This window comes from Ictidomys tridecemlineatus, chromosome 10 (genome assembly GCF_052094955.1).
Source record: "Ictidomys tridecemlineatus isolate mIctTri1 chromosome 10, mIctTri1.hap1, whole genome shotgun sequence".
In the NCBI taxonomy this organism is placed as follows: Eukaryota; Metazoa; Chordata; class Mammalia; order Rodentia; family Sciuridae; genus Ictidomys; species Ictidomys tridecemlineatus.
In genome coordinates, this window is record NC_135486.1 from 49,520,254 (window position 1) to 49,545,365 (window position 25,112).

A 25,112-nucleotide genomic window follows, 5' to 3' on the forward strand; every position below is an offset into this window, starting at 1 on the left:
TCCCCAAGACGCCAACTCCTTGGAGGTCTGAGTTGCAACTTGATGGAGTCTCTCCTTTAAGCTTCTAGATTTTGATAATCCCAACCATAACTGGGTACAGTGACACACAGGTGTAGTCCTAGCTCCGCAGGAAGCTCAGGAGCATCACTTGAGCTCCAGAGTTCAGGACCAGCCTGGATAACTTAGTGAGATCTTGTCTCTACCAACAATGATGATAATGATAACAGAAATTCCAATCCCTTCCCTTTGTTCACTCAGTTCCTATGATACCTTGAGCTGCTCTTTTTATCCATTTAGCTACTAGTTTCAGTTTTGTACCGAGTTAGATTTGTTACATTAAATTCTTTCTGTTCAAATAACTGGTGCAGTTTCTGGCTCCAGATGGACATGGAAAATATGACCCATCACTCAGGATAACCATTTCCTAGAGCCTCCCTACCTGACCTACCTGTAACCCAATACTGAAGGGCAGCCAGGGCGTTCTGGTCCTCATGATCTAGGCAAGATTAGAGGCAGCTCCGGTTTCATGTTCTTCTGTTCCCTGTGGCCTTACCTGAACCCCGAGACAGAGCTCATGTCTCCTTGAACCCTCATGGCTCCCTATATTGGTCTCTACCACTGCTCCTAAAACCTCAAATCAAAACCACATACCTCCATCTCCCTCTTCAGACACATGCAAAGGCAGGGCTCTCATCTTATTCAAATTCATAGCCCTACTGTCTAGTGTAATCTCCCAGCACATAGTAGGTGCTTGATAATGTCCAATGAGACCAATAAACATTTCATAACCCAGACATTCCAACATGATATGAAAGCCCTCATTTGGTGTGATGTCCAACCTGGAATCTTTTTTTTTTTTAATTCCATGCAGCAGTTAAAACAAAACAGAAAAGAGGCAGAGAGAAACTGGAGACTGCTTTAATCACCACCATGCAAAATGGAACTTCCAGATGTGAAAACAGGGCCATCCCAGCAAGTCTCCCTCCTCATGATGTGGAGCTATAATTATGTTTGCATCCAGTCTGCATGTTATTATTTACATTTCTGTGTTGGCGTTTGCACAGTTGACAGGGTTTCCAAGGAACCCCCTCCTATCTGAGCACAGAGACACAGCTGCATATCTCCTGAAAGGGCCACCGAGGTCCCGAGAAATCAGCCTCACCCTGAGGATGGGGGGATCTCATCAGCAGACTTTTCTTCTCCATCTCCATGTGTCCATCTCTCTCCCTGTTTTCCTCCTTCCCTTTCTTCTCCTTCCTTCCCTTTTGCCCTCCCTCTCTCATTGCTGGTAGAGCGAGTATTAGAATCATTTGTGCAATAGATAATGACCCCGTTATAGCTGCTAGTGCTTCCCCTGTGTAATTAGGAAGTGCATTGTTGCGTAATTCAGAAATTAATTACCAGCAAATGTTTCAAGAATGCAGGTGGAAGTGGAAACCTACTGTGCTCCATCAGCCATGCAGCTGGATTGCTTTCTAGCTCCAGGGGAGCATTTCCGGGCTCACCCAGGAACATTCCCCATAAAGAACACTATCCAGGTCCGTGAAGTTCTGGGGTTTGGCCCCCTCTTCTTTTCCCCTCTGTGATAAAGATACAGCTACAAAGGCCTGAACCTGGACACAGGTATTTTAGTCGGTGCTGTACAGTAGCCACCGAAGATATCTCTTAGTTACCCAGAGAGCTCTCAGGGCTCCAGCCAAGAAGTGGATGGGGTAGATGTTGCCAAGCAACCTGAACCCTAGGGAGTCTAAGAATTCTCTATGTGTGGAGTAGATTGAAATTATTTCCCACTGATGAAGCGGGGGAAAGTACCATGCTGCTTAACATAGGCAGGATCATCATGCCCAAGACAGGAATAAGCAAGGAAGATGACTACATCCTGGTCCAGGCCGTCCTTCAAGGTGCCAGTGATGGCCTCAAAGACACAGGAAGCTCTGAATATTTCGGAAGAGCCCTGGCTTCTCCAGCTCCTCTTGCCTCTCTCATGCTCTTCCTTACATCTGGAATAGCTTTCCCTCTCACCAGCGCCTCACGTGACACCTAGAAGATGCCTGATGCTTAATAAATATTTGCTGGATGGATGAATGAAGTTCCATCTGTCAAATTCCTACCCATCCTGCATGAAACCTGCTCCAAAGCATCATTAACCTCCCTTTCCCCTTGGCTAGTCTGGCTTCTCTGTTCCTCTTTTACTGCCTTATGTCATGCTGCTTCAAATTATTATTTGTATACAGATCCGTCTCCCCCATTGGACAGCAAGCTTCTTGGAGCAAAGATCTGACTTGTATGACTTTGCACCCCTCTCTGCAATTCCCAGGGCAAGCACTGAGCCCTGATATGTGATCAGTGCTTGAGAAATATTTATTGAGTGCATTACTGGGCAGAATTGAATGACTTAACCTCCTGAAAGCACCCCCCCACTTCCCCTGGGATGGCGAAGGCATGCCACTTCAGGTAGGCAGAAGCAGCCAAGGGACCTCACAGGAGCATCCCATGCCCCTTGGGCAGGTCTACTGTGCAAAACCATGTGTTAGTATCCATGATGCTCTGGAACAGACTCCCCAGCAATCCCCGCCAGAGCAGAAGCCGAATAATTTTGACTACTGTATGATTTGGGCTTGAATTTCATCACCAGATCATGCCTTTCATCTCATTCGACTCAATGAGCCTAAATTGAAGGCTTACAACAGGCACAGAACCTTCTACGGTCCTGGAGCCTTCCCATCTGCTTTCCTGTGTTTTTGCTTACATGAGAAATTGGAAGCAGGCTCACTTTGGCAGGGTCTCTCCTCTGGTCTTGGCATCTTCCAAGCCTCAGGAAAGGCCAGGGCAGGCACAGTCTGCACGGGTCAAAAGGAACATTGGGTGAGACCACTGAGAATATTGCTGAACTTCAGGCTCCTCTGTGTTGGACTTAAAAGTGATCATGATCAAAGGGAAGCCCAGCAGGCAAGCCTCGAAGAACAAAAGAGAGTCAAACCCTGCCTCTAATAAAAACAAGCACGAAGACAATAGCAAACACTAATATTTATGGCGTATTTCCCAGGGAATGGGCACCAGTTTTGTGTTTTCATGCTGTAAAACATTGATATTCACAACCATCCTATATGATATGTATCTGTTAGCATCCCATGTCTCAGATAAGGAAGCTGAGGTGAGACAGGGACCACCACTGGAAGGAAAGATGAAAACCGGAGGCTGAGACCTCTGACCTGTTATCATACAGTTTGTGGAAAGGACAGAAAAATGCCCGAAAGACTTCAGCCCCTAAAAATTGGCATGCATTTTTTTTTCTTTTCTTTGATCCTTCTCTTCCAGCTTTTTCAGAAAAGCCCAAATATTGGTACCATAAGGTCTCTAAGAATAGACTAAAGAACTACTGATCTGTATCTTCCACAAGGAAAAAAAAAAAACTTCCTAAAAAAAACCACCACATAGATAAGAAATACCACCCCAGCAACTCAATACACAAAGTTGACCCGTTCCCTTGTCTGGGGAGCAGCCTCAGGTCTCTATCAGTGCTATCTCCTCTCTCCTTGAGGTAAAAATCCCCCAGTTAAAGCCTTGCCTCCTTTGCTTGTCCTCCTCCTAGTTTGTACACCTTAACTCTATCTCATTTCTACTGTGGCTCGGTCAGAAGTTCCCGACTCGGGAAGCAGAGGCCCAGAGGAACTGGCAAGATGACAGTCTAAGAAATTGTAGAAATCTGCTTGAAGATGGGCAAGGGAGGGTGACTAATGTTCGAATGAATGAATGAGCGAATGATGTGAAGTTCCAGCCCAGGGGAGCTCTTTTGGAGGGATCTGGAGCCCAAGCTTTGCCTTACTTTCCTCTCTCAGCACCAGTGAGCTCCTCCTTTAATATCATCATGATTCACTAAGGCCTCAAGTCTAGCTTGTTCTCCTTGTGATTTTCCTTTCCACAGCGATGGTCAAGCTATGGGCTCTCTGGCTGTTATAGCTTGGATGTGAGGTGTCTCCCAAAAGCTCATGTGTGAGACAATGCAAGAAGTTTTAGAGGAAAAATGATTGGGTTATGACAGCCTTAACCCAATTAACAACAGTTAATCCCTGATAGGGATTAACTGAGTGGTAACTGAAGGCAGGTGGCATAGGGCTGGAGGAGGTGGGTCACTGGCTCCTACCTTTGGGTTGTATATTTTGTGTCTGGTGAGTGGAGTTTCTCTCTTCTGTCTGATCATGGTGTGAGCTGCTTTCCTCCACTATATTCTTCCACCATCATATTCTGCCTTACCTCCAGTCCTGAGGAATGGAGTCAGCTATCTATGGGCTGAGACCTCTGAAACTGTGAGCCCCCACATAAACTTTTCCTCCTCTACAATTGCTGTGGTCAGGTCTTTCAGTCACAGAAGTGAAAAGCTGACCAAAACACTGGCTTCAGTGGATGACTTCCTTCCTTCCTTCCTTCCTTCCTTCCTTCCTTCCTTCCTTCCTTCCTTCTTTCCTTCCTTCTTTCCTTTATTCTTTCTTTTTTAGGGAGGTAGGGAGCATACTGCTAGGATAGAACCCAGGGCATCCTAGGCTTGTGCTCTACCCCTGAGCTACACCCCAGCTCAGGGACTGACTTATCGAAAAACTGGGACTCCAGAGGGAGCAAGGAGGAGTTAGGAGGAAGGTACAAAAGGAAGGATTCCTAGAAGCCAGGAAGGACATGTTCTCCAGGATCCTGCTTCCCCACCCAGGGAGGTGCTCAGGAAAAGAATAAGACCCGATAGAAGATAAATGTGGGTGCTAGAAGGATGTTCCCAGACAGTCCTGAACCACCAGGCCCGGGAGCAGGAGAGGCTGCTTCCAAAGACAGGCAGGCTTGGACAACACCCACAGCAGGATAAAAATTAGACCCCATTTTCCAGCCATGCTGCATGGCCCTGGGGAGAGGGAGAAAGCTGGCTAGAAAGGGAACTCTGAGGGAAACTTCTCAGTTAGACTGAGACGCATGTAGAAACATTCACCGTGCCAGTGTTCTTCACTAAAGTCCAATTACTCATTAATCATTCAATGGCATGAAAAAAGGGGAAGATGGCTATAGATTATAAAGAGCAAAATGAAGACCTTCTATGAATTCCCATTCAAATAAACTAACTCTAAAAAATACATGTTGAAGTCAATAGAGGAAATTTGAATATAGATTAGTTATAAGATGTGATTAAAGAATTATTGTTAATTCATTAGGTTAGATAATAGTGCTATGGCTGTGTAATAAAATGTCCTTTCATGGGGGATGCATAATGTAAAAAAAAATGTCATATTGCCTGTGACTTTCTTTAACAAAAAATTCATCTAAAAACAACAACAAGAAAACAGATTTGGCAAAACATTAAAAATTGTTTAATCTAGATGGTAATATATAAGGTTTCAGTATACTTTCTTAATTTTTACTTATAAGGACTTATATAAATATAAATACCAAATAAATATACAAATTGTATATATATATATATAATTTTATTTTATTTACTATTATTTTACTTATCAAATATATATAATATATATATATGATAAGTATATATATAATATATACTTATATTATATATAAGTATATATATAATAATTTACATAGAAAAATAAAATAATAATAAAATAATTTACATAGAAATGAATTTATAGGTACTGGGAGTATAGCTCAGTGGAAGAGCATGTACTTAACATGAGACTCTGGGTTTGATCATTAGCATCAAAAAAAAAAGAAATGAATTTATAAAATATATACATGCAAGAATATATATATATGTGGGTGTTTAAAAAAACAGGAAAATGTCAATAGATGGCAGTTAATTAAAGGATCCCTAATGCCTGTAGTCCCTGGCTCAGCTCAGGGAGGTGGGAGACACATCATCAGCCTTCCGGAGATCTCAGGCGGCAGGGACAATGCCTCTGCCTTATTTCCATCCCACCATAAAGTCCTCCCATATTTAACTAGCACATACCTCCCCAAATTGGGAGGAGCCAGCATCTGTCTCCACAACTTGCAAACTCCAAATTATCTCTTGTTCTCCATTGCTGGGATCCCTTTTTCCATGCAGATGCCACTAGGAGTGACTATCGTGATCCTTCCCAAAGACCAGAGCCATTCAACCAGGGCAAGCTCCGCATCAGACAAGATTGGAGGCAGAGAATATCTAGGATGCTTCTCTCCACCCTTTCTGTTTTAGTCCATTCAGGATGCTATAACAAAATGCTACAGACCAGGTAATGTACAAAAACAGACATTTATTTCTCACAGTTTTGGAGACTTGGGAGATCCAAGGTGCTGGCAGATTTTATGTGAGTGAGGGTCTACTTCCTGGCTCACATAAACTATCTTTTTGCTTTATCTTCACCTGGCTGAAGGGACCAGGAAGTTCTTGGGTTATCCCTGTATAAGGGCACTCTTGTATTCTCCATCCCTGGAGATCTACCCTCATGACTTAATCACTTCCCAAAGGCTTCACCTCCCAATAGCGTCACATTTCACATGTGAATTTAAGGGAGGGGACATAAACCAGTCTATAGAGCCTGTTATACCACAAAAATGGCCCCCAGAGTCACATGGAACTAAATAATGGAGGAAAGCTGACAGACAAATCCCCCTTAAATGGGTTCTTCTGACACTGTCTTTTCTGAAGTGTGTAGAGAGATCAGGGGGAATCCTCATTATTCACCATCAATTCTGTGAACTCTCAAGCTCCACCACACTCATAACTCAAAGGAAATGGTTCAAGTCCGGAAGGGAGACATTGATAGATGACTGGAGGCCACCATGGGAGAAGAGCAGAGAAGGAGTGGGCTGAGGAAGAGAGGGACAGCCATGTCCTGGAGCCAGAGCTAGAAATGGTTGGGGTTCACAGGAAACGGAGACATCTGAAGCTGAAAAGACACTGGACATCTGAGAAGCAAAGCAGGTTAAACTGGAAGCGAGAAGTGGGAGTGAGTGAGCCTCATCAAGCAGAAAAAGCACAGCTGATGAAAGAAGAAAGACTTTGTTCCAGAGACCCACTGCCCCGACTCAGAGGAGCAGCTGGCATTGAAAAGGAGCCAGGAGACAGAAAGAGACCACCAGGCCCGGGGAGGGGGGAGCCTCGCTGCTCCTTGTGATGGCTGGGATGCAGATCCGAAGAGCCAGGCTGCTGAGACCCCAACGTGGTCAGGACCTTGGCTGGGAAGAGCCTTCTGTAGCCTGTGGATGGACTGTCTGCCTGAATCTCCCAGCCGCCGCTCCAAGCTGTTTCTGTGATTTTGTGTAATTACAAAAAGCCCTGCCTGGGCAGCGGATGTGAGGGGAAAGCTAATCTGTGATTCCCAGCAGGAAAGAGGGACTTGCTGAAATGGCCTCACTGCTGTGGAATGACACAGACTACTCAGTGCACTCTCACTACACATCAGCTTCCCTGTCCCGGGAGGTCTCAGATGAGTCTGGGGGTGGCACGGCGGCCCGTGTTTCCTCGCATCAATTAATGAGGAAGCAAATGAAGGAGAAACAAATTGGCTCCATGGGCCAGGAAGGGCTGGGGTGCGTGAGACTCTGCCCGTGTCTCTCCAATCTGACTTAAGCTCCCCGTGAGCTGCTTTATTTTCACAGAAGATGAGAGATAAACCAAGAGCTCCGAGGGACTCTGCACAAATCAAAGACCTGCTGACCACAGTGGCCACAGCTTCCCCTGTACCTGGCATTGTGGGGATGGGGAGGAGCTTGGGGACAGAGCAGGTACCACATCGAGCCACATGCCCTTCACACCTAACAGAGAGCTGGCTTTCATGCATCCACATGTTAGCAGTATTCCCTTCTGTGGCTTCTGTTCCCATCAACTGCTGGGTCATCTGTGAAGGACTAGTGCAAACGCATCCCCTCTGCTGGAGAAAGTGAGGCACCCTTGTTTGCAAGAGGAAAGATATCATTTCACTCACTGAGTGTCTACCTGGGCCAAGTACCGTGCTAGGATCTGGGAGAACAAGGAAAATACCATCTCTGCATCCACAACTGTAGGACTGAAACAGGAAAGACAGGCAAGTCAACATGTTAATGCAACAAAGTTCACTGTGGGGTCTGACAGGGGAACTGCAGGATGCCAGGGGAGGAACTGATCTCTCTCAAGATGGGCTACATCCAGGGCTGCCATAAGTTGACTATGGATAGTGTCTTCAAAAAGTCCATGGGTTAAAGGCTTGGTGCCCAGGGTGGTGCTATTGGGAAATGGTGGAACCTTTAGCAAGTGAGGTCTTATTGGAGGTGTTTAGATCACTGTGATTGTGAAACCAGATGAGTCCTCTCACTCTGCTTTCTGGCTTATGATACAGGTGGTTTGTTCTACCATATGCTAAAGCCATGATATGCTACCATCACTTGAGGCCCCAAAATATGGGGCTGCCCAATCTTGGACTAGAATCTCCAGAATCTATAAACCTTTTCTCTTTATATGTTAATTGCCTTAGATAATTCATTATAGTCACAGAAAGCTAACACAAGGGGCAAGGAAGAGGCCACAACTAAAAGCAACATCTCTTACTGTTTTAATCTGAGGAAAGGTTGGGGAGATGGGAGTATAAAGCAAACTCTCAGATGTTTGAGTGGAAAACTCTGTAGTGCAGGGGTATTCAACCTGCTTCCTGACTGTATTAGTAAGGAGTCTCCAGGACAATCCTTCCCTGGGATCTGAGACCCTAAAGCAAATGTCATTTTTGTAATGAGACTATTTCATTACCAGACTATTCCCTAAAGTAGAGGAAGCCTGTAGGCTTAATACAAAATTAAACTACCTGTTGCAAGTTGACCATACTATAGATGGTCCCCAACTTACCATACCATTCACAACTTTTTGATTTTACAGCAGTGCAAAAACTATATACATTTGGTAGAAACCATTCTTCAAATTTTGAATTTTGATCTCTTCCCAGACAAGTAAGATGTAGTGTGCAGCTCCCAGTCAGTCGCTCTGTCACAGGGGAAACAAGTGACATTCCACGGGGCACAGTGTTGCCAGTGTTGTTTGGATACAGGTATTCGATAAGTTCCATGAGATATTCAACATTAATTATAAAGTAGACCTCATAGTAGATAGTTTTGCCCATCTGTAGGCTAATGTGAGTATCCTGAGCACAATTAAGGTAGGCTGGGTAAGCTATGATGTTCGGTAGGTGAGGTTATCAAATGCATGTTTGATTTATGATATTTTCAATTTATAGAGGGATTTATTGGGACACAGCCCCACTGTAAGTCGAGGTGCATTTGTACAGCACTTTAAATTTGGGACTTGGTTTGCAGCACTGTATTTTTAAAGAATGAGGTGGGGGTAAGGACTCTTCCTTCCTGGATGGGTCCTGGGAAGAACACCAGCCAGACCCACAGTGGAGGCTTGGGGGTGTCTCCAGGCAGCCGGAGGGTAGCTGGACTTGTGCCTGCTGGAAACGCTGGTCCTCCCCCACCTGTGCCCCTAAATGGATGAGAAAGGATCCCTTCTGGGACTCATAGGCCACTAAAACAAATATACCTCCTTCTCCACCATGAGATTAACTGAGTACTCCCTCCCTCTCCCCAGTGGGTGAGGCCCCAGAGCCGTGACCTCCCCTGTTCAGCTAAGGCCACCCGCCCTGTCCATCCCCCTGTGTCTCAGAAGATGTGAAGGCAGCAGGAAGGTTGACAAGGGTGTTGCCATCCTCCCAGGTCACATTCCTACAAGGAACATTCATCTAGCCCCACTTCTGGAGGAGAAAATCAGCCCTTAATCAGACTAATACAGAGGTCAAGGCATGTACGTGTGTTTCCTCCTCTGTGCCTCATTTCCAAAGGCGGTGTGTAAGAACCAGCTCCATCTTCATCTACCCAATGGGACACTGTGGTTGTGGCCTCAATTGTTCCAACCACCACACGACCGCTGTGTTCCTCTGTGAGCAGAAGCAGCCTGAACTGAATTTGTCTCTAGCTCTTTGTCAGATAATACATCCCTCTCAGCACAGCACAGCTACACCTCTGCATGGAAGGAAGAAAGCTCTGGTCTCCCCTGAACCCCATCCTGCATCCTTCCCTGGCAGGACTGGAGCTGGGTCTCTTTCCCAGTGGTGGCCCCTGGCAGCAGCTCCATCTGCAGCAGGGCTCTCGAGCTCCAGGAAATTAATCTCCATGTTCGACCTTTTGGTAATTTGGTTCATGTCATTTTCCAAAACATCTTCTTTCCTACAGAGGGAAAAGCCCAAGACACAGTCTACACTTCATATCGCTAGAGAAAGGCAGAAACCACCCTGGCACACAACTTTTAATTGATTGATTTCCCCCCACTGGGCTCTGGAATCAGCTTAAGTAACTCATAGCTCCAAGCTGTTGAATGAGACCCAGAGACCCCCAGCGTGCTCTGGTAGGAAAGACCAGCATGTCAAGGAATGAGGATAGGCTAGAACAATATGAATTTGAGTGTCACTTGAGGGTAAATGTTCATGAGATTGTAAAGAAGATGGGGGCAAAGAGGTTTGTGGAGAGGCTGGGAGTGTCATCGGTGTCCAAAGCACTGGGTCAGACCAGCACACAGCACAGCCACTGCAAAAGAAGAGACAGGGTGAGCTCACCGCTTCTAGGGAGCAAGTATCCTTCCACCACCATGTCTTCCAGCCCCACCTAGGCACGACTGTTTATATCCCCACTCTCTAGTGAGTGTCTTCCTCTATCACAGGAAACCTTTAGCTAAGTCACAAGCTAGTCCCTTAGCCAAAGCACTAGAAAAATGTGGCTTAGAGAAAGCCCTAGACCCAAAGGGGACTTCCAAACATGGTGGGGGCGGGGCAGTGTATGTGCACAATTGTCCTTCCCCATCCCCAAGTTCTGCCTTGGCGGAGTCAACCAACCACAGGTTGAAAATATTCAAATAAAATTGCATTTGTATTAAACATGAACAGACTTTTTTCTTGTCATTATTCCCTAAATAATACAGTAGAACGACTATTTACATGGCATTAACATTTTACTAGGTATTATAAATAATCTAGAAATGATTTAAAATATACAGGAGGATATGCGTAGGTTATATGCAAATATTATGCCATTTTAAATATGGAACTTGAGCATCTGTGAATTTTGGTTTCTGAGGAAGGATGTGGAACCAAGACCCTGTGGATACCAGGGACAACTCTGTGTGTGTGTGTGTGTGTGTGTGTGTATTTCTCATAATTTTTCTTATTTCTTATACTTCTTATATTTCTATATATGTATACATGTTATTATATATGTTATCTATATTTTTCCTATTTTCCTGTATATGCATCTGTATTTTATATATATATACTTCATTTTAGGTTCTGCATTATTGCTTGGACATCTGTAGAAATCTACAGGTATGTTGGAAGGAGAGCCTTTCCTAGATCTCAGAAAAGGGGTCAACAACATTTTCATTTCAGAGAAGAAAGAAATGTGGTTGGGCCAGGCAACTTGGCAGGGTCAGAAATAACCTGGTCCACTGCCTCAGAAGCAGGACCAGGGCTCATACCTCCCCACTCACCTGGACCTTTAGGACATGTCAACACCTCCTGCTGCACTCTCAGGCCAGTTAAAGGCTTCTGCTGCCTGAGGCTACAGCTCTTGACTGGCAAGCAGTAGAGTGGTTTCTGCATAAAGCATTATGTAACTTGTACATGGCAAAGAAAAAAAGAACCACTCATTTATTTTGTATTTTCATTCTACCTTGTTGCAACTTCATTTCTTGTCTCTGATATCCTTCTACATTTCAACCTGAGATAACTGGCCCTAGAGTCAGAGACTTCAAACTATTCCTACTACCCACAACTCCATCCAAATTAACAAGAGCTTGCATCTTTGAAAGGATTTGAAAAGTAGTCATTGCTTTAAGATAATAATACTAATAAATAACAATGTTTGAAAAACTGCAGGATAGACAAACACATTCCTTCCCCCAGGCTCGCCTAGCCCATGCATGGTATTCATGTGGAAATAAGACCGTCAGTGGGAACAAACACCACCCAGCACTACACAGCCCAAGAATTTCCAAGAATTTGCACCCTCAGCAATCAGTTCATCAGACCATATCATTTACCTCAGCCAGAGAGAGCTGGACAATTCCATTCTGGTCCTGGTCCAAAAGCCTGAATAATTCTAAAATACCAGAGAAGAATAAAATTAGCCTGTTCCTGGTCTTTGTAACAGAGGGCTGCATCTGTCCCACCCGTCCAGACTTGGAAATCCCCTTTCTCTTACATCCCCCTCCCCTCCAGCTCTTACTTAGCCCCAAGGACCTCAAAAAGCTAGATCTAGGGCTAGAGGTATAGCTCCATGATAGAGCATTTGGCTAGTATACTGAGACCCTGGGTTAGACCCCCAGTATCACTAAAATAGAAAAAAAATATTCAAGTTAGATCTAGACTTAGTACCCAGGATGAGCTTTTTTTGACAGGAGATGTCCCAAACAGACAAACCCAGTCATCAATAGAGATGGTCCCTTTCACATCTCTACCCTCAAAAGCTTCGTCTCAGACTCTTGTAATCATATTAACAGGAGGTGAAGTAGTGGGTATCCGAGTCCCTTAGCTCTGTCTCTGACTACTTGATCGTTTCTTCTTAAGATTTACCACTTCCCACCCTCCCCACCCCACACCCATGAAAGGAAAACTCCCTCTCTGGATGAGGCCTCTTATTGATTATAAAATAGCAGGCTCCCAAGGACCAAGGTGGCGGGAGAACACTTACTACTTTCCAGAGAGGACACCATCCCCTCCCTGGATGGCTCCTAATATGACCCTCATGGAAGGGCAAACGTGGATAGACACTGAATGCCATCTAAGGACCATTTCTGAGATTCATTCACCTTGACCTAGAGACTGCACATAGTAGGTGCTCAATGTTCTAGATCACAGCTTTTCAAATCTCCAAGGAAAGGCAATCTCTGCCCTTGGGCCTGGCCAACAGGACCACCTTCAGCCCCTTTAGTGTCCACCTCCCCTTCCCCCAAGGGAGCCTCAGGGATAGAAGCCCTGGCTGTGATTTCTTAGAACCACTGGCCTCCCAAAGGCAATGTTTGGTCCTGCCCCTGAACTTCAGTCCTGTATATTTGAAAGAGAAAAGGACTCACTGAAAAGGGTCTCCAGGCGGATCACACAAGCAATGAAGCCATCAAAGTCAATGCCAAGCTTGCTACACGCGTACCGCATGGCGATGGTCTGCTGCACTTGGTTGTTGAGGGTGAAACCTGAGGGCAGAGGAGACCTGAGTCACAGGTAGTGGAGGATTCACAACTGTCCCCAGTAAAAACTCAGTGGGCTGACATTACACGGGCCCCTTCATGATTCTCTCTAAATTGCCAAACCAACTGACTCTGCCTCCCCCAGGGGCTCCCGGAAGGTGTTCTGTCATCCAGTCTCTCTTCTCTTAGATAAGCCTCATCAGTCCCTTCCCTGGTCCAACACTAGCCTCAGCCCTGTCTGAGTCAGGGTCCCATCAGCCATAGCAAGCAAAAGCAGAAAAGGTGAGGGACCGCCCGTGTGGCTGGGCCCCTCCCTGTCCCCTTCAGGGCCCCATTCTCTATAATGGCTGTCACCTTCCCTGTAGCACACAGTTCTTGGAACATTCTGAAGCTCTATGCTGCCTAGAGTCCAGCAGCATCCTCTCCTTCCTGAACAGGAAGGTACTTACTTGACAAAGCTCTGTAGCCACACTGAGCTCCAACGGAAGATGGCCCCGTGATTGGTGCCATTAGCAGTCACCATTCTGAGAATAACTATTAAAACGGGGCACATCTGGGTCCTAAGACCTTCTCTACAGGTACCGTCCTCACCTGCTCTCTTGAGTGCTGTCCTCATCTCGTGGGCATCCATGGTCCCTAAGTGGTTATAATCTGTTTCCCGATAGATCTCCTAAAGCAGGACAGAAATTCCAGATAGAGAACAGCAGCCCCTGGCCCACAATAACCATCTCCCTCCACTCTACTGCTCCCTTGGAAGGTGAGGGACATGCTCAAGAAGAGACCTCATTGACTCCTCCCATGAAGGTTCCAGAACAAAGAGAAGAGCTTGGGCTGAAGGCCAGTGCCAGCCCTCTCGCCCTCTGGATAGCACGGTCGGTGCAGGGGCTGGCCATTAGCATCTCTCATTGCTTCCGTGTTCCTTCCTGAACCCTGTGTCCAGGTTTGGGTGGTTTTGATCCTGACTAAAGGTCTGGTCAGACTAGGGTCCAGACCAGGAATGAATGCCATGGAGGGTTAGAATAGAGGAAAGGGGCCAAAGCCCAGAAGCTGCCCACGAGGGAGAGAAGAGTTACCAGATACTTGTGGATCTTCAGCCACAGCGTCTTGAATTCCACCGGTCCCAAGGTGCCTGTCCCATGGCTCTAAGCAGGTTAAGGGCCAACATGGTTGAGCCCCAAACCTACATGCCCTAAGGATTTCTTTCTCTTGTGAGTGTACATGATAGTCATAAGCCCTCAGTGAACCTTCCACTTCTGCAGCAAGAGAGCAACAGGGTGATGGTGGGAAACAGATTCAAAGGCAGATTAAAAAGCCAGACACCCACCAAGGCCCTTCTTTGAAGCCAGACACAGAGGTAGGAATAAAGAGCATATATCACCCCCCTGAAGACCTCCTAGCAATATCACTAATTAGCATCAACCGAGCTCCGTGATATGCAAACTCATTTCCAGATTTAAATTTCTGTGACTGGTCATTCAAATCACAGGTGTTTTAGTTATGCATCATAACTAAAACTTTTCCGTGTCCAATTTGGGTTCCGTCCACCAGTGAACCCTGAGTGCTGTGCCACCCTATGGGACTCAGTTCTGAACTGGACTTAACCTCGTGAAGTTTAGTCTCTTTGAAAGTCTACCTTTTTTTCACCACAACAAAATGAATAAACACCAGCATTTTATAGTACTATGTTCAAATTCTAAAACAGACCACTGATCACTTCATTAGCCAGCGGAAATTCTTGCAAAACTCACTGCTATAGATTGGATCTGGAATGTCCTCCTACTGTGTGTTAAAGCCTTGGTCTCCAGCTTGGTGTCATTGGAGGTGGTAGAACCATTAGAAGTGGGCCTAGTGGGAGACTCTAGGTCATTAGAAGCATGACCTTGAAGGGGTATTGGGACTCCAGCTTTCTTTCTCTCTCTCTTCCACCTTGGCTTCCATGTAGTAAGTTGTTCTGCTCCACCTCATACTCACACCATGATGTGCTGCCTGACCACAGTCCCAAAGTAATAGGGCAAATAAATTATGGACTGGACCTCAAAAGCTGTGAGCCAAAATAAACCTTTCCTTTTTATAAATTGATCAATTCAGGTATTTTGTTACAGTAATGGACAGCTGACGAACACACACCCTTTGAGAAAGTCTATGTTCTTTTATCTATGATCAACACTGAATGTTGACCACAGCCTCCAAAGGCTTACTAATAATACAAACAACATATCTGAGGAGAGTACTATACACAGGAAGTTAACACCCTGTGTCTAGGCACTTCATGTACTTGCATCTCATTTCACCTTTATGATAGCCACACAAAGTAGATATTATTATCCGATTTTTTCCAGGGTTGGGGGAGACTGAGGTTCAGAGCATTTAGCAACTTACCCAAATTTATACATCTAACAAGAGGTGGAGCCAGAATCTGGACTTTTGTCTGTTCCAAAGTCCTTGTGCCAGAAAACCAGTAGTTCTAAATTCCAGAGGAAATTGCCTATAGAGACCAGACCTCTAGGCAGGATCTCCAGGACTGAAACTCAGGCAACTGTATTTTCAAATCTCTATGGATAATGAAGTACTAATATACGCTATAGGACTTGAAACATCATGCTAATGAAAGGAGCCAATCACAAAGGACCACATATTCTATGACTCCATTTACATGAATGTCCACAATAGGCAAATTTATAGAGCCAATAGATTAGTGGTGGCCTAGGAATGGGAGAAGATGAGGAGTGAGTTCTAACATGAATACAAGGTTTCTTTTCAAAGCAATGAGATGTTTTAAATTGTGGTGATGGTTGTTGAAATGGCTAATTTGAATTGTCAACTTGATTGGATTAAGAGATGTCAAGAATTAAGATGATTATGGGGGTGTCCGTGAGAGTCTAGGGATGATTGGCATGTGGGATAGCCAATTGAAATGGAGATCCTCCCTAAGTGTGGGCAGCATTGACCAATATGATGATGGCTTGGATGGAATAAAGATTGGAAGAACAAGGAACCAGCAGCAGATGCAAGCTCCATTCTTCTTGAATGGGGCTTTGATTGCTGCTGTGGTCATCTGAGGATATCAGACTTTCTCTTCTTCACTCTTCCAAAGCGGACTCTGACAGTGATTCACCAGAAGGCTTAGGTCTCAGACTAGGGTGGCATCATTGATCCCTCTTGTTCTGGGGCTTCAACCTCTTGGACTGGGAAGCTCTCCAGCCTGCAGACCGCCATTGTGGACTATGCAACTTCTAGTCATGTAAGCCAACCTAATAAATCCCTTTTGTTGTAATTATTCTTCCTGTTGATTCTGTTCCTCTAGAGAATCCTGACTGATACAGTTGTACAACTCTGAATCTACCCAAAACCATTGAACTGGACACTTTAAGTGGCTACATTATATGGAACATGAATTATACAAATTAAGCTGTTCTTTTTTTTAAAAAAATCTACATGGGTGGCTCTGCTGCACACCATGATTCAGAACCACTGCCCTGAACTATCTAATCTGTGGAAGAAAAACTCTCGAAGAGTGACAGAATCACAATCCTCTTAGAACTGTGAGAGATACAAATACCACTGGGACAATAAGGGGTTAGCTACATAGTAACTCTAGGATTCGAATTAAAGTCCACAGGCAAGGTTTGATGAGAAAGATTCAGAAACTAAGGAACTATTTGCAGCAGAATAGATCAACCCTTAACAGTTCTCCATGGTCCATAAACTACTGGAAGGACACAGGGCTTAACAGCTCCAGCACTGTACAGGGAATCGTCTTCTGCCATTCTGGGACCACTAAATAGCACCATCTCTCCATCACTGATAACCCAGCAGTACATGAACTCTGCTGCTCATGATGCACTCCATGAAAACTACACAAAGGAAAATCAGTCCTCCTGTCCCACTCCATTATTAGTGAAGAATCCTGCAGAAAAGGGCATCAGATCTCAGGATGGATGAGCCCCTAAGAACTGAGGACAACCTCCCAAAGCTCTAAAGCTTCTTTATCGCCAACATTGTGGAGAATGGTAACTTAGAGCTGCCCAGGGCAAAACTTGAAATGATGAAATGATGTTGGACCATCCATGCTTAGCCTTATCTTTCTCCATCCCTCCCTACAGTTCCTACCCACTTGCTATAGACTGGGTGTTTTATCCCCCTAAAATTCATATGTTGAAAGCTGATCCCAATGTGAGATAATTAGGCGGTAGGGCCTTTGGAAGAAATTGGGTCATGAGAGCGGAGCCTTCACAACCAAAATTAGTGTCCTTATAGAAGGGACCCCAGAAAACTCATTCCTTCCCCCTTGTAAAGTTATAGTCATGAACCAGGAAGCAGTTCCTCACCAAACACAAAAATCTGCCATGCCTTGATCCTGGACTTTCTAGCCTCCAGAATTTAATAAATAAATTTCTGGTGTTTTGTTTTGTTTTGGTGGAAGGTGGAGACCTGGGATTGAACTCAGGGGCTCTTGATTACTGAGCCACATCCCCAGCCCTATTTTGTATTTTATTTATAGACAGGGTCTCACTGAGTTGCTTAGCACCTCACTTTTGCTGAGGCTGGCTGTGAACACATGATCCTCCTGCCTCAGTCTCCAGAGCCACTGAGATTACAGGCATGCGCCACTGCACCAGGCATTCCTGGTGTTTATAAACCACCCAGTTTATGATATTCTGTTACAGCAGCTAGAAAAGATTAAGACCATTCCTTGACAGGAAGAGAGTGTTAAATTAGATCAAACAGAAAATATCTTGTGTGATGATTGTATAGTATTAGTAGAGAAAGTCCAAAGACTATGCAAAGTTTCTGAAAAAAGTCTTCATCATGATGGGCAGTGGATGGATGGTGGGACCGAAGGAGGAACACTGTAGTTCCCAATGTGGGTGGCGGAGGAGGGACACAATACCACCCATTTGCTATCTTTAAATTGCATGATTTTAGACAAGCCACTTAAACACTGCCTGCCTCTTTTTTTTTTTTAAACCTGGAAAGCAGAGATAATCTCAAGTTTATTGAGGAATATTCATGAAATGATACCTTTTTCTTTGAAACTCAACCACGATTCCTAATACATGCTCAATATATGCATGTTTCCCTTCTCATTTCCCCCCTTTTCTACTCTGCTCTCCTTTCCTACTGGAAAAGGTGGAGGAATCTTTAAAAACAGTAAAAATAATGTGACATATAAAGGATACATCCAACAGACTGATCATTTCCCTGCAGGTATTGATGTTGAATCCATTGAATTTAATGTCTGTTCCTAAAGATTGAAATAGAAAAGAGGGTGAGAATGAGATAAGGGAAATAAATAACCTCCACAGTAGGAGACCACCAAAGACACCAGCCAGACTATGGAGCTGAATGTGGGTCTCCACAAAAAAAGTGAGAACATTGTGATGGGCTCATGAGCAGATACCCCCCAAACCTCCTGGTGCTAACAAGCACCAGAATCAGAGTTCAATCTCTGAACCCCGAATTTGCTGCTCATAAGCATGGATTGGGCAGATTGATATCTGAAAGCTTAGTTTCCTTCTCCATCAGATGAGAATGATAATGATAATATTAATGCCAATACTTGCCCCAAGAACTGGTGAGCATTAATGAGATGATGTAAGTGAAGTGTTAACCCAGAGATTGGTATATAAATTCTAAATAAAACAGTCAGATTTTCACTAGCAAGATATTGTTCTAATCACTATACATCTTCCAAACCACCTGATTTGGTAGATGCCATCATTATCCCCATTTTATAGATAAGAAAACAGAGGCCCAGCCAGGTTATAGAGTTTTCTCAAGGTCACACCACCAGTAGAGGGTTTGGGGCTCCAAGGCTACACTTTTAATTACAATCTACTGTCACTCAATTGAGCACTGCTATTCATCCCTGGCCTCTAACTTGACTCACACCTGGGAGTCAAGGCAGGTGTCAAAGACCCTGCAGCCTTCTCCTCTTCTCTCCACTCTTTTCAACAATAGCAGCAGCAAGAGAGGAGCAGAGGATGAAGAGCCATCCTGAGCCAGGGCCTGGGCTCAGAGCCCCGGGGAGCTGCTCAGCCCTATGTCCATCTCCAGGAAGCCCCTGTTTCCTGTATTCTCATTCAGGGTGAAAGACAGCCTTTACTCCACCAACTGGAAGACTTAACCAGGCCCACCCCTGGACCAGAAGAGAAGGAGGCTCCATACCAACTCCCATGGTGCTGAGGTTTAGGCTAGGACAGTCAGAATCATCCCTTCTACCCTGCCTCCCCAGATGGCTACAGAAGAAGGTCCTTAATCTGCCATGTCTCATGGTACAACCATATTAAATGTGTGAGACAGTGTCACATAAGTCAATTGTAGCCCAGACTCCCAGGACTCAGCAAATGATTGCATTTGACATCACAGGTTATTGATCCATTGTGCAAGGTCTAGCTGATCTCCAGCACCTCCCTCACGCCCACCCAGTGCCTCCTCCTCACTGGTCTCTCCTGCCTTATGGCTCCCATCTTGCTGGACCTGTGAAGTCAGAGGCCAAAGTTCCCCTTACAGTGATCCTGGCTAACTTCTGCCAGCCACCTCCCTCAATCCCACCCCAGCATATTTCTTAGGTGCCCACAGACTTTCTGAGAGGCCCCAGGGAGGAACTTACGTTTGGAAAACACCCCATTCAGAACTGTCTTGAGCTTATTGGCACCGATCTCAGAATCCTAGAAAGAGCAACCAATTGCAAATCATGTCAGCCCTGCCAAGCTACTTAAAGATGCTAAATGAATTCAGAGCTTTTTCCATGGTCAGACACCCAGCCCACCAGCCTTGTGATCTTAAAAGCATCCGACAGCTTTAAAAACTCAAATTCTCCATTTCCTTTGGGGTCCCCAACAGCCCAGCAGGGGTGTGTGCTAACACTGTGAGCTTAGTGCCCACCGCAGCAGAAGGCTGCCTGCCTCTGAGGCTCTTGCTTCTTTGCATGGGGCTTGCCTAAACAGAAAACAAAGTGTGACAAGTAGCAATAACAGGAGCCAGCTCAGATGCACCACACACACGATATGGGATATACTTAAATCCACAACACAAGTCTGTTCCATGTTACAGTTAAAGAGCTATGGTTTTGTAAACTGCTAAATGCATGATGTCATTTGCCATTTTCATGGGATATGATGGCTTGAGGTTCACAGTTACCAAGTAGTGGAGCTAGGATTGTCTCATCCCAAAGTGCCACTTTGTTCCACTGCACCTGTGGGAATTGCTATTTCATGCAGAAGCCCATTTCAGACTGGGACTTGATATTTAGAGGAGCAGGATATACCCTGTATATTTCTGATAAACACTGAGCCAGAGGGAAGATTCATGCCTTAACCCTCCAATGGAAGACAGGATGATGAAGGGGCACTGAACCGAGAGCTGGGATCCAATCTGAACCTCGCTCCTTATCCTGTGTCCTTGGCACAGCTACTTGCTCTCCTCCCCAGCCAGGCCTTGGCACTGGAAAAAGAGAAAACAGAGCCACACAAGGCAATATTTCCTGTGAGGACAGCTGGCCTCACTGGGGCACGGGATGATCAGTCCCAATAATAACACCTGAGGTCCTTCTGAGAAGCCTCCAGGCCAGAAGACAGCCCTCATTTGCCTGTCAGGGAAGAAATGGAATGTTGAGAGTCTACATTTGAACCTTGGCCCTGTGTCTCATGAGGCTTGATGCTCTCAACCAGCTCCTTAACTCCTTGTTGCCTGTCACGTCCCCAGCAGAATGGGGAGAGTGGCCAGTGCCACCCTCCTCAGCAGAAGAAAGAAGAAAGCTAGGTATAGGAAGAACTCGACACATATGAGCTTTTCTATCATTCTGGATGTTCTAAATAAAACACGGCCTCTTGGTAGGCTTTTGTTAGTAAAAACATTGTCCTGAGCATCTAAAACATGAACTGACTTTTGGCAAGGATTTTTCTCCAATGGCAATGTAAAAGAACTGTTGGCAGGTTTTCTTTTCTGCAAAGATTTCTGATGCATCTTCTTCCATTGCATCATTTTTATTGTTATTACTCTTTTTTAGATAGGGCCTTGATAGGTTGCCCAGGCTGGTCTTAACTCTGGGGCTCAGTTGATCCTCCTGCCTCAACCTCCCCAGTAGCTGGGACTATAGACACATACGTCTGTGCTTAGCTTCCATTCCAGCCTGAAGTCTAAAAAGTCTCCCAGCTTTTCCAGGGGATGGAGAGCACTGCCTTTCCTTTCCTGAGGTCTTTTGGGCAGGTTATTATGCTCCAAAGAACAGGGTCAGTCACTCTTTATGGGGCCACCTGGGGCACTTTGAGTTCTGGGTAAGCTCTAATGACCAAAACAAAACTCAGCCTGCAGTGCAGAGAGGAAGAATCGGGGCAGCTCTATCTCTGCTTCAAGCACCCCGTTATCACGTTCGCACCCTGTCCAAGCTTGGGTTCTGCAGGCTGAGCACTCACTGCTGGTCTCTTGGGCCAGTGGGCCTAGCTGTGCCTCCAAGCCCAGGCTAGCTTAACTGAGTTTAACTGAGCTGCTTCCTGCTTCCTGCCTAGGCTGGGCAATCCCACCTCGAAAGGGTATCAATTTAGAGAGATTTTGCTGCCCAGAAGCCCCAATCAACAGAATCTAGAGATTCCGCTTTTCTGTTTTCTCAAGTCAGGGAGAAAAATGACCTCAAGACAATGATTACACTCCCCAAGCAGTGTAGGAAAGGACCCTGTCCTCTGAGAGAATGAGGGGACAGGCACAGAAGCTGGGCACCCAGAAAATGCGGCTTCATTTTCTGGGCTCCTCAGACCCAAGGGAATAAATTTGACCAGAGCATTCTTGAGTGTGTTCCTGACCATCTGGGAAGTTGCATCTGCCCTCCACTCACCTTCCCTGCAAATTCCTCAAACAGGCTCTGGATCTGCTTGTCTTCTTGATCCACCTCACTGGGATGTGGCTAAGAGGAAGGACAGTTGCAAAGTCAAGATGGGAATCACAGGAGAAAAATGAAAGCAAAGATTCGCTATTCATTCATTCATCTATTAGTATCTATTGTGCGTCAATCCTGTGTCAGGTTTTGGGTTAAATGGGAATGAACAAGAGAGCCATCTGAGGTCCCCTGCCTGAGAGGGATCCAGCAAGGATGCCCTGCCACAGCCCAGGGGATCCTCTCTGAGTTATGTGGGAAGTGAACCCCCCCCCTCAACACACACACACACACACACACACACACACACACACACACACAATTCCTAATTTCAACCCTGAAAGCAGTTCAGAGAACAAAAACACTGACACCGAGAAATCTCCGTCTAGGTCTGTGGACACAGGATCCTATGGGATCCACTGAGGACCTTCATAGGGACCTGTGAACTCCATAAATGGCATGAAAATTTGGGGTCCTATTTATATGTATTTTCCTAGTTTTTATCAGATTCTCAAAGAACAATACTGTTATGATTTGGATCTAGAATGTTCCCCTCCCAAAGACTCACATGTGAAGTGGTTGGTCCCCAGTGTAGCAGTCAGTGCCCAGAGGTGGGGCCTTGGGAAGTGATTGGGATCCTGAGGGCTCTGTTTTCATCAGTGGATTAATTCCTTGACAGCTCAATGGACTATTGGGAGGTGATGGAAACTACAGGTGGTGGGGCATGGTTCGAGGAAACAGATCACTGGGAGTGTGCCCTGGGAAGGTATTTGTCTCTGGCCTCTCTTGTTTTTCCTGGATACTTGTCACAATGACAAAAAGCTGACTAATACAAATACGATTAAAAAGTGGTTGAGAACACAGCCTAATTAGATACAGCAGAACTAAAAGCCAGAAGACCAGGGCTGAAAGAGAACATTGGCCACTTACTGGATCCCATGTCAGGGCTCTGAATATTCCATTTCCTCAACTCTAATATTAAATTAACTTGAGCTGTTTCATAGGGTCATTTTGAAAATCAAATAAGCACTAATGTATGTCAAAGTCCTTTGAAAATCACAAACCATTATAGGAATGCCTTTGACCAGAGACTTTCTGATATGATAATGGGCTCCATCCAAAATTAAACAATCCTCCAACTGTCACCACTAGACAGAAAAGTCACAGCTTCCCAGAGGGTTGGAAGAGCTTTCAGAGGGCCAGGTCAATGTCTTCCAAAACCATCAATAAGATAAATATAAAAGGCCCAATACAGCCTGACAGTTCTACACTAATATAAGTATCAATAGTAGGAATCAAAATCACTTTTGTTGCTACCATGAGGTACTTTATATGAATTATTTCACTTAACACTCATGACTATACTGTGAGGGGGTCTCATTACTACTCACACTTCACAGACAAATTTTTTTAACTTAAAGAGTTAAGTAAGAGGACCAGATCACACAACGAGTAAATGATGGAACCAGGATTCAAACTCCAGCTACACACTTCTCCACCAATATCTAAGATGATAACCAGAGATTTCAGAATAAATGAGTGAACTGTGACTTGGAGACTTATAGGGAAAGAAAACAGAGGTTCTGGAAAGCAATGACCTTTCCTGTCTCTGGCATCCTATTGCTCTCTGCAACACATTCTCAGCCTCTCAGGGCTGTTTCCTCACTCATCACAGGAGGATGTTAATGCCTACCATGACCAATAAGATGAGGAAGGGGTTGGGTGGTGGCTCAGTGGTAGAGCGCTCGCCTAGCATGCATGAGGCACTGGGTTCCATCCTCAGCACTGAATACATGTAAAATAAAGATATTGTGTCCACCTAAAACTTAAAAATAAATATTAAAAAATAATAAGATGAGAAAGTCCAAAAACACACATATATATTTTTTAGAAGGAAAAATTGATAAATACTTCCTATTTCATACATATGATTTTAAAGTAGTTTTGAAGGAGGAAAAAAGCCAAGGTTATATTGTTCATGTAATGCGGACCACTAGAACCTAGTGAGAAGTCTATAAATTCTAGACATGAAATAAAAGTCTATTATTCTGGGAAAATGTTTTACTAAAACCAGGGAATGGATATGAGCACCTACTGGCACAGAGCAGGCACTTGGCCACTAGGGGGATCATTGGACACAGGGGAATTTTTAGACACAGGAAATGAGAACTATGTATTCATTATGATGGTAAAAACATAACTTAAGTTTGTTCACTCATTCAAAAAGGACTTACTCAACACCTGGCACAAGTTGGGAACTGTCCATCATCTGTGTCTGAATGCACTGATGCATTGTTCTCAAGGAATTTATTATCATGGAATTAGCTGCTGTCCTCATAGAATATATGCTAAAAAACTTTTCAAATGATAAGGTGATATGGCAAACTCAAGGAACTAGTTTCTTGTTATTATGTCACCTGTCAGTGACATCTTTACAGCCCTGCTCAAAGTAACATGTCTAAGTTCCAATCTTTTGTTGGTTCGCCCTCAATTTTTTTCCTCCGCGCATTCTAAGCAGGCTCTCAGGCCCTTTGAGCATCCAACTGTCCGTGAGTTAGAGGTTTCTGGAGGGAGGAAGAGAAGTTTTGGAAGGCAATAACTCTTTCTTTCTCTTATAAAGTCCTGAGTTCCCTGAACACAGTATCACTGTATTATGTGTGTACATGTATCCGTGTACTGTGTGTATATGTGTGGTATGTGTATACATGTGGTGTTTGTATGTGTATTTGATATATTTGTGTGTGGATGTATGTGGGGGTATGCATGTGAGGGGTATTATATGTGTATGTATATGTGTATAGCATGTATGTAGTATATGTATGTAATTCATATGCCCAGTTTGTGTATGCTAGGTGTGGGGGAAGGTGTTGGGGGTATGTAGTATATGTGAGCTGTGTGTATATGCACCTGTGTGGTATATATGTGCTGTGTTTGTGGTGTATATATGTGTGAGTATGTATGTGTGTTTTGTGTATGGTGTGTATGTATTTGTGGTGTGTTTATGTAGTACACATGTGTGATGAGTATATGTGGTACGTGCCTGTGTGTATGTAGTGTAGCATGCGT

General features: G+C 44.8%; 1 protein-coding gene across 1 annotated transcript in view; it reads right to left on the reverse strand.

The window, feature by feature from the left end:
- Nucleotides 1–10,207: 10,207 nt before the first annotated feature.
- Nucleotides 10,208–25,112, reverse strand: part of Capn8 (calpain 8) — a 76,752-nt gene continuing 61,847 nt past the window's right edge. Inside the window, exons 14-21 of the mRNA XM_005326512.4 lie at nucleotides 22,008–22,076; nucleotides 19,788–19,845; nucleotides 18,355–18,419; nucleotides 14,248–14,316; nucleotides 13,766–13,844; nucleotides 13,064–13,180; nucleotides 12,032–12,090; nucleotides 10,208–10,524 (exon numbers count right to left, since the gene is read on the reverse strand). Of these exons, the coding sequence (XP_005326569.3) occupies nucleotides 10,501–10,524; nucleotides 12,032–12,090; nucleotides 13,064–13,180; nucleotides 13,766–13,844; nucleotides 14,248–14,316; nucleotides 18,355–18,419; nucleotides 19,788–19,845; nucleotides 22,008–22,076 (540 nt within the window). The 3' untranslated portion in view covers nucleotides 10,208–10,500. The remainder of the gene's footprint in view (nucleotides 10,525–12,031; nucleotides 12,091–13,063; nucleotides 13,181–13,765; nucleotides 13,845–14,247; nucleotides 14,317–18,354; nucleotides 18,420–19,787; nucleotides 19,846–22,007; nucleotides 22,077–25,112) is intronic.